Below are 15,944 nucleotides of genomic sequence, written 5' to 3'. Positions count from 1 at the left end.
AATTCAGATCATTTGAATCCCAGTTCTCTGTTGAACTCATCTAAAAACAGTGTCTTTAATAACTCTGGTATTTTTTCCTCTCATGCCAAAGCATCAGGGCATGAACAAACAAGGGCACAGCCTTGCTTTAAACCTGTTCACTCTTTGGTTCTGGAAAACGCTGTTGGCACTGCCGAGATGAAAGGGTTTTAGGTCACTTAGATTGCTCCCAAGAAAAAAATGGATTTTGTGAGAGGAAGGTATTGCTTAAGGATGATAATACCTGATTCACTGCTGTGTCTGCAGTGGCTCACATGGCACCTAGCATGTATTAAGTGCCCAGAAATGTTTGTTGGTGACTCATTGACCATTTATAACTTTCTGAGGGGAGAAAGATAACAAGGAATGAGCAGGAACCATAAAAAAAAAAATCATAAAATATTAGAACTAGAAGTGAACAGGGAACCACCTAGTTAGTACTCGCAGAAGCCAGCCCTGGTTACTACAGTTGATACTGAGTATCCTGTACCACCAGGTTCCAAGGTTAGTAGCTGGTTGCCAAGGTGAATGCGGATTGGGAGTTTAGTCACATCAGCTTGGTGGGCTGTTATCAGCCAGCTCCCAGCACTTCTTTTGGATATTTAAAAACATATCCTTAAGGATTCATGATAGGGGAATTACCAGTCTCATACTACTTGGTTTTTAATAGCCATTCATTTACCTAGATGCACAATGATAAAGACTTAATTCAGGCTTAATGAGGCCTCGGTCAGTCCAAAGACAAGTCCCCAGTTACAAAACGTTGAATCAAAAACTTGTATGAATGGATATGCTTATTAAAAATATTTCCCCAAATGAAGATTTTTTTTTTTCCCCTTTCCTAGACTCTGCAGACAGAGAGCAGACCACGAGCAGTCTGGGTTTTGCTCCATCTTCACAGACAGACATGGGACTTGCAGGAAAGCTGGTTGTAGCAGCAGGAATTTAATCCTGAGATCAGCACTTTCTCTGGATTGGATTTGAATTTTTTATTAATATTATGCTTGGGCCCCGAGAAGATTCATTGAGCCAGACTGACTTATAACACTAAATGACTAGTTAACCGTACATACTAATCATATAAATATGGTTTATGGAATGAAATAAAATGGTCTATGAAATCACTTTTAAGCCATCTTTTCAACAGTAATTATACCCACCCTGGAATACCTTAAACCAAGCGATATTGGCAAGAATTAGCTTGAGCATCTTTAATATTCTGATGATTATCATACAAAATTGCCACTGCAGTGAAATGACAGGGTTGTTTTAATTTCTCTTCTTCCACTGCATTTCTCTTTCTTCCCCCTTTCACATTTAAAACATACTTCTTAACATTTCATCATGGGAGAAGGCTGCTGAAGTTTCCAGTTGCTGTAATTTAGTTAAACCATAAAATTGTTTCCAGATTACCAGCCATGAAATGGAAAGACAATCTTATTTATGAGATTATAAATCAGATAATCTCCTTCAAATGAATCCTGAAACCAGAAACACTTTGATGATTAAACAGGAGGGAAGAAGTTTTCTCATTACCATGTGTCAAAAGAATTGTATTTTCGTAAAGTGGTTTTGGCCGAGACAGTGGAACACTCATGTGCAATCTGTGTACACAGCACCTGGGGCATGCGCTGTCTCCTGGGCATGGGGAGAGAATTGCTCCTTCCTTGGCCGTCAAGCTCAAGTGTACTGAGCTCTCCACGTTCTGATAGATCTTATCTCCCTCCTGGTGACCCCACTGGTGACATAGCCTGGAGGAGGTCACCCAAGGAGCTTCCAGTCCTGTCCTCACAGATGCAAACAGAAGAACAAGTATGTGAGTATCTGGATTGAATGCAGGGTTTTCGCTCCAAAACATCTAGACCCTCATCCCAGGCAGTTCTGCAGACTATGTCCACGTCATTCCTAGAAGTCAGGACAGTGGGGTGCCATTCGGGGGTTTTCTTTCTCTTCATCCTAAAAGCTTTGTCTGGGGTAAGAACAGAGTGAGGCCGAGTACCAGCTGAGCCAAGGAGGATGCCACAGGCATGTAGGAAGCCCTGTGGGCGCCTCTCTGAGAGGACCCACCTGTGCAGTACCATTCTGCAATTCTCACCCTGGTGATGAATCTGCTGAAGATCAAGGTCCTGAATCTGGATTGATTCTGGTGCTTTGTTAGACAGGTCAGGATAGCTGGTGACCAAAGAGGGACCAGAGAGAACACTGATGTAGCCCTAATCAGCACTGTGCCTAGGCCAGCGCTGGGATCCATCTGCCCTTTCTCTCCCCTAGAGACTCCTGCTTATTCTCTGTAGTTGTGGACTTACCTACTGCTAACGTCTCTTATTATTGTCTCCTGGGGGCAGTTAGCTTGTCACCATGCCTTTGTATCCTGCACTCCAGCTTCAAAGAATCCATTAAGCCTCTTCCTAACCAAAAGAATGTCCTGCCACTTTGTAAAAATGCATATTTAATTACTTGGCTGCATTGGGCCTTAGTTGCGGCAGGTGCGGCATGCGGCCCTCTGAGTTCTGGCTTGTGTGATCTACTTCCCATCTGGCTCTCAGCATATGGGATCTAGTTCCCAGACCAGGGATTGAACTTGGGCCCCCTGTGTTGGGAACATGGAGTCTTAGCCTCTGGACCACCATGGAAGTCCCTGCTTTCCCACTTGAAAAGAAACCCTTTGTATTTGCCTAGGACTGAATAAGAGGGGTAAACTGGTGCCTCTCAAGGCAGTTCTGCGAGCACCCCTCCTCTGAGGGTCATGAGTTTGGCTTCCAGCATTACCATGGGAAGACTGGGGATTCTGAACAACGTCCACCCGGAACACATGTGTGTGTGTGCCCCACACATGGAGACCAGCTACCACCCCGTCAGTCCTGAGGTGCCTTGCAACTTGGGGTCTGATAAACTTGGGATCTCCAATGAGTATTTACTAACCTGTTTTCTTTCTCTCTTTTTCTTTCTATACTTATTAGCTATTTATTTGGCTGTGTCGGGGTCATAGTTGCCGCAAGTGGGACCACCACTGCATCATGTGGGGTCTTGCATTGCAGCCCAGGACTCCCTAGTTGTGGCACGTTGGCCTTGTTGCTCCATAGCAGGTGGGAATCTTAGTTCCCCAACCAGGGATCGAACCTGCATCCCTTGCATTTGCAAGGCAGATTCTTAACTACTGGACCACCAGGGAAGTCCCTAACCTGCTTTCTTGAGTGGGATTTCTTACTAATTTTTCTTTTTGCCCCATGCACGGCTTTATGACAGACAGGACGCTGAGAACACACATATGACTGAAAATGCTCAATAGCTCAGAGGTTTAAAACACTTGGAAAGTCACTCCAGGTAGATGCATGTCTCTGCTCACTGTTTGAGAGAGATCCTACTGCTAATAATTCCCACCCCCCGCTGGCCCCACCCCATGGTGGGTTGACAACCATTAATCCTCCAGACTGCATGACTTACATCCTGGAAACTCAATATTGTGACACAACCATTCATTTTAAACTAAAGAAAAATGCATGGAATTCTGAAGTCAGAAGCTTGTAATTGTGAAATGAATCTCAGTGTTTTCTACGTCACTGAGGGTTATATTCCAGAGGCAAAGTGCAAAGTCAAAAAACTGTGTATGAGCAATATTACTCTTGAAAATCCTCTTACTTGCCTTGAAGTTCAAGATACAGATGTATCTTGTGAAGTCCAACATTACCAGTTGTTTTGTTTAAGTGAAAGAATGGACCACCATGACCATTTCCATTGGGTACCAGATAAAGTGGTTGCCTTGTATTTAAAAGCCATGGTGTCTGAATGTGCTATTTGTCGCCCAGGAATCTTCACCATTGCTCACATTCCAAGAGGCCCATGGGACTGAGACATCCCCCACCCCTAGAGAAGAGTGGGGGTCGCTTCTCTGTCTCAGTCTGGGACTTGACATTTCCTGATGAGGGTACGATCATAGTCCAGGCATCCACATTGTTCTCATTCTTCTTCTGTCTTTTATTCTCTTGAACTACTGAGCAAGAAGAACTGAATTTGTGTGCCATGACTTGTGTGATGGCTCTGTTCTTAGCACAGGTTGCTCTGTGGTGGCGACTCTGTAATGTGTTGGAAATAACGGTGATAGTTCCATGACACTGTTGTTGCTCTGACATATAGAAATGTGAGCCTGTTTCAGAAGCGGAATGAATCGTATGTAGCCTCGGAGAGCCTTGAACAGAGAGGCGCAGAATCTGTGCGTGATTTAAAAATTGAGAAGAGTTTTCATTCATGTCTTGAGATAACCAAGTTGGTGGGGGAGATTGTTTTCCTGCTGGATCCGTAAAAGCCCTCAGATTCCTATGGCATTGATTTGAGGACTCTCTGCCCTCTAGTGTGAAGACACTGATTTCAATCACACTTTCCCGTGCTCTCAAGAGACAGTTACTTGTGTACCCCTGGGCTGTGCAGCAGGTCCTACTCCGGGCACCATAACAAGCGTCTCCATCATTCACACCAAAATTGGCAGCCTTGGAAGGAGCACAGCTTGAAAGTGTGTGTTCCTGGCCCACTCCCTCCCCCCACTGGCCTGGGACCCCTTTGGGGCAGAGGACAAATAGCAAAAGCAGTGCAGGAAGGCTCAAAAACACAAAGATGAGCGGAGAATTATTTCCAAGGGAGAAGCTTTTCTGTTTTCCATGAGGCCTCTGCCAGTCCCTCCAGGGTCTTTTTAGTAAGATCATTGGGTTAACACTCATCTCTGACCATCAAATCTCAAGCTCGGCGGGGATTTGCAGGCTCATTGGCTTCTCCAAGCCAGGTGGGGCTGAACTTTGGAGGCCTGCTCGGTGGAGGTGGAACCTTTTATAGCCCTCAGATGATCACTGCCCTCGACAAACCAGTCTGAAAGTCAACACAGCTTTAACAAGCAATTCTTTTGTTTTACAGAGAGAGAATGCAAGCCATGGAGAAACAGATTGCCAGTTTAACTGGCCTTGTTCAGTCTGCGCTTTTTAAAGGGCCCCTTACAAGTAATAGCAAAGATGCCTCTAGGTAAAAAGAAGAAAGCAAACCGATTCAAAATTAATTCAATCTATTTCTCTTTAATGATTAAGATCATTCATTCATCCCAATCGTTTTCTTGTAATCATTTCAAGGCTGAAAATATCCACGTCTCTATGAATCATGGTTTGTTTGTTTGTCTGTTTCCGGTAATTCTTGGTCGAAGGTAACACTTTGGCCCAAGAAGGGTAAATGGGCTTCCCAGTGCATGTGGCTTTGTGGACCACTGCGCAGTGCCTGCCACCGCCCTCTGCACATCTCCACATCCTCCATCAGCTGAAAGTCATGAGTGCGCCTCCGCTGCACACCTGGGAAGCCCTTTCTATTCCGGCCAATAGTGGTGCCGATGCGGGAATACCTTCATTGCTTAATACCATCACTAGCTGCTGCTGATTGCTTGGAATAGTGAATGGAAGCGGGGAAGAGAAGCATTTTGGAAACTGCAGAGCTGACTCTCTTTTTCTTTCCTTCAGCGAGAAAATGATGAAAACCACAGCCAGTAAGAACCAAACAGACGGTGCAGGTAAGTGTTCTTCACACCCACAGGAGGTCTGGGAGCTGCCTTGGGTGGGCTGGTTTGCTTCCAGACGTATTCGCCTCTCCCTCCGTCCCCTGTGTGGTTAATTCGGGGCGGGGCTTGGGGCTGAGCCATTTCGTCCTCTCCTTTCCGTCTTCAGTTACTTACTTCCTCATTCACTTACTCACTGATGAGGTTCTATCCTCAGCAAACACTTACGCGCCTGTACTGGGTTAGGACAGGGCTGCCTACCCACTAACCCAGTGCAGAAAATGGATCTGGGACAGGTCACTGTATGTATGAAAAGTGAACGTGAAGGTGGCTCAGTCGCGTCCAGCTCTTTGCCACCCCATAGCCTAAACAGTCCGTGGAGTTCTCCAGGCCAGAATACTGGAGTGGGTAGCCTATCCCTTCTCCAGTAGATCTTCCCAACCCAGGGATCGAACCCAGGTCTCCTGCATTGCAGGCGGATTCTTTACCAGCTGAGCCACCAGGGAAGCCCAAGAATCAAACCAGGGTCTAAACATTAAGAAAAAGTGCAGGATGCAGAGACAAGCAACAACAAAAACACAATGGTCCAGAACCTATGGGATGACATACCATCCGCTGTCGCTTTCATCCTTGGTTTATATCCCTGAGGACAGGGCAGCTGGATTGTACTTGGCATCATGAGTTTCCCAACAAAAAATAATGGAAAGATGATACATAAAATTCAGACCCTTAAAAAAAACAACTTTTTTTAAAATCAAGAATAGAAAATCTTTGGCTTCATAATTGGCTTGATATAATTATGTAGGCTTGTCCACTGGATACTCAACAAAGTAAATGTAAAAAAGCAGGATGAATGTTTAACCATCAGGGCTAGCCTTGACCAAGGCCATTTCTCTGGGGGAAGTAACACAATCTGAAGCCCAAAGGATGAGGAGGGAAGGGGAGAGACACCCAGGGAGAGAGCAAAGCATGTATGGGTGCCGTGGTGAGAAATTTAGATATTATTCTAAACGCACAGGGAAGGCAGTAGAAGGTTCTGCACTGGGGAAGGGCCTCAGCGCAGCAGCAGGATGTGACTAGATGAGAAAGTAGAATGGGCTAATGGGGAGCCTGCAGGGGTCGAGGCAGGAGAAGGTGTACTTGGAACAAGGTCTGCTTTTAAATGCCAGCACTCCCCCCAAAGGCCTGACTCTGGTATCTCAGACGGCAAAGAATCTGCCTGCGGTACAGGAGACCCAGGTTCAATCCCTGGGTCGGGAAGATCCCCTGAAGAAGGGAATGGTTACCTACTCCAGTATTCTTGCCTAAAGAATCCCATGGACAGTTGATGGGGTCACAAAGAGTTGGATACAACTGAGCGACTAACACTTTCACTCCCCCTAAAAAGGCCCGAGTTATAATCCTGTTGACTTCATTAGTGTCCGGGGATACATATGTATTTTTATAATAGAAAATGTGCATTTCTGGTGGTCTGGCCTCATTTGATCTTTTTTCTTTTTTCAGTATTTACTTACTCATTAGTTTGGCTGCACCAGGTCTTAGCTGTGGTACATGGGATCTTTTTAGTTGCAGTATGTAGGAACTCTTAGTTGCGGCATGTGGGATCCAGTTCCCTGACCAGGGATTGAACCTGGGTCCCCTGCATTGGCAGCACAGTCTTAGCCACTGGACCGCCAGGGAAGTCCCTGTCCATGTATACTTGATATCCATCTTATCCTGCAGACTTAAGGTGGGCCTCTCTCAAGAATATGATGTCTTCCTTTCCCTTGGGTTAGAAATAGACATCATTACCAGGGACACACTTGGCTGTTGAATTACTCAAGAAGCACATGGCACGTTGGCTGAAACCCCTAACTGGGGGAAAGCCACAGGTGGTGGTAGTGCCACGTGGCAGAATGGACAGAATTGGGGCCTTATGTTGAGACGTCTGCTGGTCCTAATTCCGGCCTAGCTGAGTTCAGGCTCTTCAGCTCTAAAGCCAGCAGGGCTGCTCTTCTTCCAGCGTTCCCAGTCCTCATGGGATTGGTTGGTTTCCTTAGAAGTCAACCAATGACCTTGACTGCAGCAGAGAATTGTTTCGTGGCCACTGCTGATCTTGTCTTCAGAGCACCTGCCAGTTTGCTTGAGAGATATTTATTAACTTATTTTCTGATTATGAGCCTATGGGGGGAAAAGGCCGCAACTGAACTTGCAGAAACAGAAAGCAGATGGGTGGTTGCCTGCGGTGGGGGACGTAGAAAATGTTAGTCCAAAAGGACCAGCTTCCAGTTAGAGGATGAGTAAGTTCTAATGTACAGCGTGGTGATTGTAGATAAAAGTATTGAACAGGACACTTGAAAGTTGCCAAGAGATCAGATCTTAAATGTTCTTACCCCATGAAAGACATGGTAATTATGTGACAGGATGAACATTTTTGATAGGTAATAATCCTATGGCCATACATTAAGCGTATCAAATTGACACATCAATACCTTAAAGTTACACAGTATTGTAAGTCTGTTACATCTAATAAAGTCAGGGTGGTACCGTTAAACAGACACCAAAACATGCTATTCCTCTGGCTTCTATCCTAGAAATTATTAATATCCAATACCACTGTAATCAATGTGTACATGCTGTTTTGTATCCTTCTTTATTGCGTTTCCCTTTTGGGGTGTATGTGTGTTAGTTGCTCAGTTGGGGGTGTGTGTGTGTGTGTGTTAGCTGCTCAGTAGTGTGTTAGTCGCTCAGTTGGGGGGTGTGTGTGTGTGTGTGTGTGTGTGTGTGTTAGCTGCTCAGTAGTGTGTTAGTCGCTCAGTTGGGGTGTGTGTGCGTGCAGTTGGGGTGTGTGTGTGTTAGCTGCTCAGTAGTGTGTTAGTCGCTCAGTTGGGGTGTGTGTGCGTGCAGTTGGGGTGTATGTGTGTTAGCTGCTCAGTAGTGTGTTAGTCGCTCAGTTGGGGTGTGTGTGCATGCAGTTGGGGTGTGTGTGTGTTAGCTGCTCAGTAGTGTGTTAGTCGCTCAGTTGGGGTGTGTGTGCGTGCAGTTGGGGTGTGTGTGTGTTAGCTGCTCAGTAGTGTGTTAGTCGCTCAGTTGGGGTGTGTGTGTGTGTGTGTGTTAGCTCCTCAGTAGTGTGTTAGTCGCTCAGTTGGGGGTGTGTGTGTGTGTGTGAGCCGCTCAGTTGGGGGTGTGTGTGTGTGTGTTGGGGTGTGTGTGTGTGTGTGTGTGTGTTAGCCGCTCAGTAGTATCTGACTCATGACTCCAAGGACTGTGGCCTGCCAGACTCCTCTGTCCGTGGAATTTTACAGGCAGGAATAAGTGGGTTGCCAGTTCCTCCACCAGAGGATCTTCCTGACCCTGGGATCAAACCTGTGTCTCTTGCATTGGCAGGCAGATTCTTTTCCCACCACGCCACTGGGATGAAATAATAATAATAGGAAGCATTTAGTGTTTCCTATGTACCAGGCAATATTTATTCTGAGTGCATTTCTACGCCTGAACTTGTTAACCTCTGACGCAGCCTCGTGGTGCAGGTACACTCATGATCCCCATGTTCCAGGTGAGGAAACTGAACACACTCATACACACGTGACACACATCAGCGTGCTCCACCAGCCTGTCTTGATGCCTCATCCTTTTGTGTTAAGGTGCCCCAGTCCCTTTAAAGAAGGGACTTTTCATGTCTTTGTTTTGAAAATTTTTGCCAGTGTCTTTTTTGAAGCATGAGGGAAGGAGCAGGTGTAATCTCTTCAGAATGCATTTCCCAAAGTGGAATCAGTAAGTCCAAAGGGACAAACAGCTGAGGCGTGCTGGCGACACGCTGCCAGCTTTCTCTCCTGAAAGGCTGAGCCAATGTGCAGTGCCATCGGCAGCATGCACATGGGTTTGCTCCCCTGCGTCTCTGCAGTTTGGTCTTTCTCATTGTGATTTGTCAGGGCTGCCCGTGGCCCACAGGGCTTTCGTTGCCATAGCAGCCTTGTATGGTATGCAAAATATATTAATTCTTCCTGAATCCTAGGAGGTCAGCGATAAGACAGGAAGTGTTATCCCTGTTCTGTAGACAACTACACAGGATTATGTAGTGAGTCAAGGAGCTCATTGGGTCAAGGGTACCTGAAAAAGGGAAACCCAGACTTCCTGTTACTTTAGGAATATCTGGTTTACCATGGGTATAAAAGAACAGAAGGAACCTCCCATTTCAACGTCATAAGCCGAGTTTAATAGTGTATTATATTATTTAAACACATAACCCTGTAAGGAAGATGTTAGCCTTGGAGCTAGTAAGATTCTCAGCCAGTCTGGCCAACCCCAAACCCATGTTCTTCCTGTTACAACAGTCCATGGTAAGATACACCTCAGCTGAAGTCAGTTACCTAAGAGCAGACTTGGTAAGAGGAGGAAGAGGCTGTTGCCTGGAAAGGGCTGGGTGTACAGAAGGGAGGGGCCGAGAATGACCTACACGCTGACCATCCTCCGCAGACTAGAATGTGACCATCCTGCGTGTGGGTTCAGAGAGTGGATCCCGTCCTGAGACTCTAATCTGAAGGGGGAGCTCATGCACCACTCAGGGTCCCCACCTACCAGACCCAGCTCCAGCCGTAGATTTCAGGGCAGTTGCTTGTAGCTCTCAGCCTGTCACCGCAGGTGGGGAGGGACGTCCAGCAGGGGTCTTCCCGCTCACTCTGCCCAGAGAAATAATCATTACAGCCCAACAACCGCAGTGGGGTCCCTTTGTGCCTGAAGTTGGGTGGAGCAGGCCATGTGTGTTAACTCCATCATCCTGCACAATCACACTTATACCCATTTTACAGATGAGGAAGCTGATAGGGAGATAGGCAACTAGGACGTGGATACGCAGAGAGATTTCTGGTTTAAATACTTGAGTGGATAATAGGACCACTGGCTAAAATTAGTTCAAGAGAGACAGAAAGAGATTTGGGGGAGAAATGGGTAGAAATAATGAATTTGACCTGCTTGTGGAAAGGTCCCGAAGCCATGTTAAGGTCTGGGGATGTGGCTGAATCGTGTGCTGGAGGCAGAGGTGTGGGGGACCTTGGCGGGGTGTGGTCCTGGAAGTGACCTCCTTGAAACCATGTCCAGTGAAAGGAGAGCAGGCCAGGATGCAGAAGGCTGGCCGAGGAAGAAATTAGGAAAGAGGCTGACCAGGCCAGGGCAGGGAAGAAGACGAGGGCAAGGAAAGCATCAAAGTTCCTGAGAAAGAAAAGAAGTGACTGATAAAGCCCAGCGTCACATCAGGGTGTTGTCATGGCAACCCAGTCTATTGGATTGACAGCTGACCACTGGCCACCGTATTTTTATTTTATTATTTGTTTATATTTGGATGCGCTGGGTTTTCCTTTTTGCACACGGGCTTCCTCTGGTTGCAGTGAACGGGAGCTGCTCTTCGTTGCCGTGTGAGGGCTTCTCATTGCGGTGGCTTCCCTTGTTGCAGAGCATAGGCTCTAGGGCACGCGAGCCCAGTTAATTGTGGTGCATAGCCTTGGTCACCCCGCAGCATGAGGGGTCCCTCCAGACCAGGGATTGAACCCTGGCAGGTGAGTTTTTCACCACTGAACCGCCAGGGACGTCCCATTGGCCATTTTATAAAGGGCCAATGCAGTGAGTGATGGAGTTACAGAAGCCAGGTTTAGTGGCTTGAGAGGTTATAGATGAGGAAGTTTTATAAATGAGCATGAGAAACTCGGTTCTGAAAGGTATTTTTAAAGCCAGTTATCAGGGTTCAGCTCTCACAGACGGCAGGTAAACTTGGGCCTCTCCTCTGTGGAGGGTGGCAGTGAGGTGCACAGGTGTCCTCAGAATAGAAGCAGCACGATCGTGGAAGGAATATGTGTCCTCGTTTGGCTGAGGAACTCGGGACAGGTCTCATTATGGAACAGGAGGCACTGGCTGTGGCGCAGTGTCGTTTCTGTTGGAGAAACACCTTGAGGGTGTCGTTGTCGTTATTTGTACAAATGACGCTGTGTGCGTGTACACATGTGCCTATGCTTGAGGATATGGAGTGAAGATAAGTGACCTGACTGATTTAAAGGCTTCCAGTTCATTTTCCCCCTTCAGAATACTTGGTCTCAGAGGCGCTGTGTTAACTTGGTCAAGCTGTTATTGTTGGAAACGTTACTGGATGTCCTTTCACTGAGGACCCTCACAGTTAGAGAGCACTCTCTGGAGTAACTGCAGAGATGGCAAATCTTACTCTTTCGTAAAACTGTTTAACTTGGCTGCACCAGGTCTCAGTTGCGGCAGCAGGATCTTCGATCTTCATTGTGACACGCGAACTCTTGGTTGCGTGGCACGTGGGATCTAGTTCCCTGACCAGCGGTCGAACCCGGGCCCTGTACATTGGGAGCAGAGTCTTAACCACTGCACCCCCAGGGAAGTTCCCTGTCTTGCGCTTTCAAGGGGGATTTTCCATCTGGAGGGGAAGTGGTCAAAAGTCAGCCCAACTTTTGTTGGTGATGACACGAGGGACTGGTTGGGCTCATAAAGGTAACAGAAAGCTCACCGTCTGCCTGCTGAGGCTCCTTTGTAAAGTCCTAAACAGCTTCCCATCTGTTTGCCTGACTCCCCAAGGGGGCCGTGAAAGCTAGGAGACCGGTTCTGTTGGGACAGGCACGCAGGGATGAGGAATGTGGTGCTCCATCAGCTCTGCACCCGCACTGCTGAGGCCAAGCAAGTAGGAGGACACTTTAGAGGTACCTCCATGCCCACTGGCACACCGCCCATGGCCCGTGGCTGCTGCTCGTGGAGGCTTGTGGGGCAGTGTGTCCTGGGGAAGGAGAGGAGATGGAAGGAGGGGCCACTGTGCTGTAAGCAGTGCAGGCACACAGGGCAGCAAGAGGGCTGTGCTGTGCAAAGCCAGCCTGGGCTGTGGCAGACCTTTACTTTGTCCCTTAGAGAAGGAGGACTGAACAGCCTCTTCAGGGTGTGTGTGTGTGTGTGTGTGTGTTGTGGATTCCTGTCTACTCTCTACGTGAAGCCTGTTTCACAGAATTGCATTGTTGTAAAAAGGAAGTAGCATAGCATCTCCTTTTGATTCCCACACCTTGCTCATCCTGTGAGTGTTACTGGGGATCCTCTGGGGGTCACTTTGGTTTTTATTGGCCTTGCCACTCAGCATGTGGAATCTTAGTTCCCTGACCAGGGATTGAACTCTCACACCCTGCATTGCAAGCTTGGAGTCTTAACCGCTGGACCACCAAGGAAGTCCCTTGGGGGCATTTTTAAGGCAAACTTGCTCAAATCAGGCCCTCCCCAGATGGACTTAGGAACTACAAGAGGATGATTTAAGTTGGACTCGGGGAGCAAAAAATTATGGCAGTGGCAAAACTGTTCAGGAAGGGTTTCTGTCTGCTGCCTCTTTTTGGTTCTTCTCCCAAAGAATATTAGCATCATGCCTGATTTCCTCACTAAAGGAGATGTGTGCAGGGGGCCTGCTGCTTTTAGTCAGGAAATTCCAAGGGGCTCAGGAGAGTACCCAGTCCTTACTAGCTTTCCCCTGGTGACCGGCCAAATCTCTGCCCAGAACTAAGTGGGTATTCTTGGGATATATCTGCCCACAGGGAACAGTCACATGAGTACCCTGTGTTAGGACCCAGAGGTCTAAATTATTAATATTTTTTCTATTATAAAATTGTAGGAACGTCCCTCATGGTCCAGTGGTCAGGACCCTGTGCATCCATTGTGAGCGTATGGGGGTCATTGGGTCGATACCTGGTCAGGGAACTAAGATCCCACATGCCGCATGGTGCGGCCAATAAATAAATAAGATACACAGACAGACAGCTAGCTTCTTTAACATGGCATCATGCTCTACCTACCGCCCAGCGATCTCCCTTCTTACCGCACCAACTTCTAGAACATGACTTCTCCAGACTGCCTACTATAACATTGGATGCACGTTCCCTAATTTATTTGAACCCAATTCCCCCCTTTTTGCCCTTTAGAGAGCCAATATCATTTTAAAGATTTTTTTTTTTTCCGCAATGAGGGAATGGGCATTTTCTGTGTTGGGATGGGACTTGCAGCTTTGATTGCCCCTTCCTGGCATCTCAGGGACGTCGCTGCTCTTTTTTCCTAGGAACTCCGCAGGTTTCCGGTGGGAAGACTCTCGGCGCCGTGGAGTCCTCAGGGCTGCCTGGCCAGCCCGCGCCTGCCAGCGCCTCCGCGGTCCACGCTAGCCTGCTCGACATGAGACGGAGTGTAGCGGAGCTCAGGCTCCAGCTGCGGCAGATGCGACAGCTCCAGGTACGGCCCGCGTTACCCGTGGACAGTGTCCTCCTCCCATCCGCCGCCTCCCGCACCCCTGGCCCCACAGCATCTTCCTGGTGGCGTTCTCTGCAGCATCCTTTCGTAGGGATGACTCCAGGCCAGGGTGCAGGCACCCTGATACCCTGGGTTCCTCTCTCAGACACATCTTGGTCTAGAGCTTTCCGCTGCAACGACAGTCTGCAGCCACTTCTTTAAGCAGCGTGTGCTTTTTACACATGGAAAAACCATTAAGCATCTGTTGTTGTTTTTAATCTTCCTTTTTTTTTGAGGAGAGCTGGAAGCAGAGGAGCACCGTGGTGGAGCGTTCCCACAACCAGTTACGACTTCCTGCTTCCTAGAGTTTGGCTTTTGCGCTTCCCCCATGAGCACGTGCAGAGGTGCTGCCGGCAGGTCAGGGGTTTTGCAAGGAAAAAACAAAAAACCTTTGTATTTAGAACTAGGAGTTCAAGTAAGAGGGTGAATTCATAAGGAAAAGGAGCCATCGTGGATGGTTTGAGAAAAACATCTGCATTATTATTTGGATAGTGTGTCTTCCGTAATACTTCCCTTCCCTTTCCTATTCTTAGGAATATATAAACTACACTGGAATCAAAGGGCAGGGAAAAATGACCCTTCCTGTCACCAGGCATGGTGAATAAACCCCATAAATCTGATTTGGCATGGCTGGTTCAGGGTAATAAGGAACTGGGAAGGTGTATCTTTATGAGATCATGTGTCTGCTCCAAGGATCAGCCTCACCCGTCCCTGCCCCTGGGGGCAGGCTGGTGACTGAGGATGTAGTGCTGGCTTAGACGATGCCCAGGCATCCTCCTCGACTTCGAGGAAGCTCGTGGTCCACCAAACGTTAGTAAAAGGCAGACACGTCCAGGAGCAGGGAGTAGCCACAGGTGTGGCATCCTCAGGGGCATGCAAGCTCCTGTGTGGCGAGTCCAGTAAGGAAAAGGCACTCCAAACCCCAGCTGCTCTCACACTTCGGCTTGCCATGCGTGAGCCCTCCACTTCCCATTACCTGAGTAAAGCTAAGGCAGTGATTTCCCCTTGTCCTCTACCTCTGGGAGAACTAACAGAAAGGAAGGTAGCTTGAGAGCCTGCCCTGAGCCCTGTCACAGATCACACTACTCACGCTCGGGTCTCCAAAGGCTAGTCCGGCAGCGTCCCAAACCCCTCGGACCTCCCACGCAAGTTCACTTCAGTCTTCCCTGAATCATGTCGCAGGGGAAGTTCCCCATCCTTTGCATTTACTTTTCCTTGCTTTGCTGTTTTTAAGATACTTTGCAGTGAAATTTGAAGGGTACAAAGTGGTGCAATTCAGTGCCCACAGTGAACAGGCAGTAACTAAGCAAGCAAGTGGACGAGGGAGAGCGGCGAGTTGGCACCTCTAAAGGACAGTCACCACTCCACTCCAGGCAGCTCTTAACCTGGTAAAATGAGAGTCCAGTATTTCTAGATGTTTCAGTAGCTCAAGAGAATCTAGAAATAGAGGTTTTTGTTTTTATTTATTTGGCCACACCAAGTCTTGGGCTTCCCAGGTAAAGAACCCACCTGTCAATGCAGGAGACCTAAGAGATGTGGGTTCTATCCCTCCATCAGGAAATGACAACCCACTCCAGTATTCTTGCCTGGAGAATCCCATGGACAGAGGAGCCTGGCCGGCTATAGTCCATGGGGTCACAAAGAGTCAGACACGACTTAAGTGACTTAGCATGTAGCATGCATGTCTTAGTTTGGCACTTGGGATCTAGTTCCCCAATCGGGGATCAGACCCAGACCCCCTACATTAGGAGCTCAGAGTCTTAGCCACTGGACCAAAGGGAAGTCGCAGGACATATAGATGTTTTATATAAAATATCTAGGTTCATTTTAAAAGTGTTGGAGGGTAATTTAAAAATTGATTATTTCATAATCTGCAGGCCAGAGGGCACCTGTGCAGGCCAGCAAGTGTCTGTGAGCTCTTGGATTCTTTGCTGGTGGTTAAGGAGGTTCAGCCTCCATCTTGCACTGCATCTGCCTTTTACTGCCACCTGCTGGTCAAATTGGAAATCGTGCGCTCCTAGTCTCAAGAGTCAGACACAACTTAGTTGCTAAACATTTGGACCCTCACAAGGAAAAAAAGTCCTAAATATGTCATTTACAAGGTAGT

At 47.7% G+C, this 15,944-nt stretch overlaps 1 protein-coding gene across 27 annotated transcripts in view; it reads left to right on the top strand.

Moving 5' to 3' along the window:
• KIAA1217 (KIAA1217 ortholog) overlaps window positions 1–15,944 on the top strand; it is a 360,048-nt gene that overhangs the window by 298,523 nt on the left and 45,581 nt on the right. For 19 of the 27 annotated variants that reach the window (XM_088844129.1, XM_055428390.2, XM_055428397.2 and 16 more), the window contains 3 exons: window positions 4,921–5,025; window positions 5,508–5,557; window positions 13,614–13,780. In XM_088844129.1, the coding sequence (XP_088700255.1) occupies window positions 4,921–5,025; window positions 5,508–5,557; window positions 13,614–13,780 (322 nt within the window). Of the gene's footprint in view, window positions 1–1,768; window positions 1,835–4,920; window positions 5,026–5,507; window positions 5,558–13,613; window positions 13,781–15,944 lie in introns of all 27 variants that reach the window. The other 8 variants (XM_055428453.2, XM_088844135.1, XM_088844134.1 and 5 more) reach the window with 2 other exon arrangements.

The sequence above is a fragment of the Moschus berezovskii genome, chromosome 15 (genome assembly GCF_049115385.1).
Source record: "Moschus berezovskii isolate FMDL1 chromosome 15, NW_MosBer_1.0, whole genome shotgun sequence".
In the NCBI taxonomy this organism is placed as follows: domain Eukaryota; kingdom Metazoa; phylum Chordata; class Mammalia; order Artiodactyla; family Moschidae; genus Moschus; species Moschus berezovskii.
The sequence above is the reverse complement of the archived record's forward strand: the minus strand, read 5'-3'. Positions and strand labels throughout refer to the sequence as shown.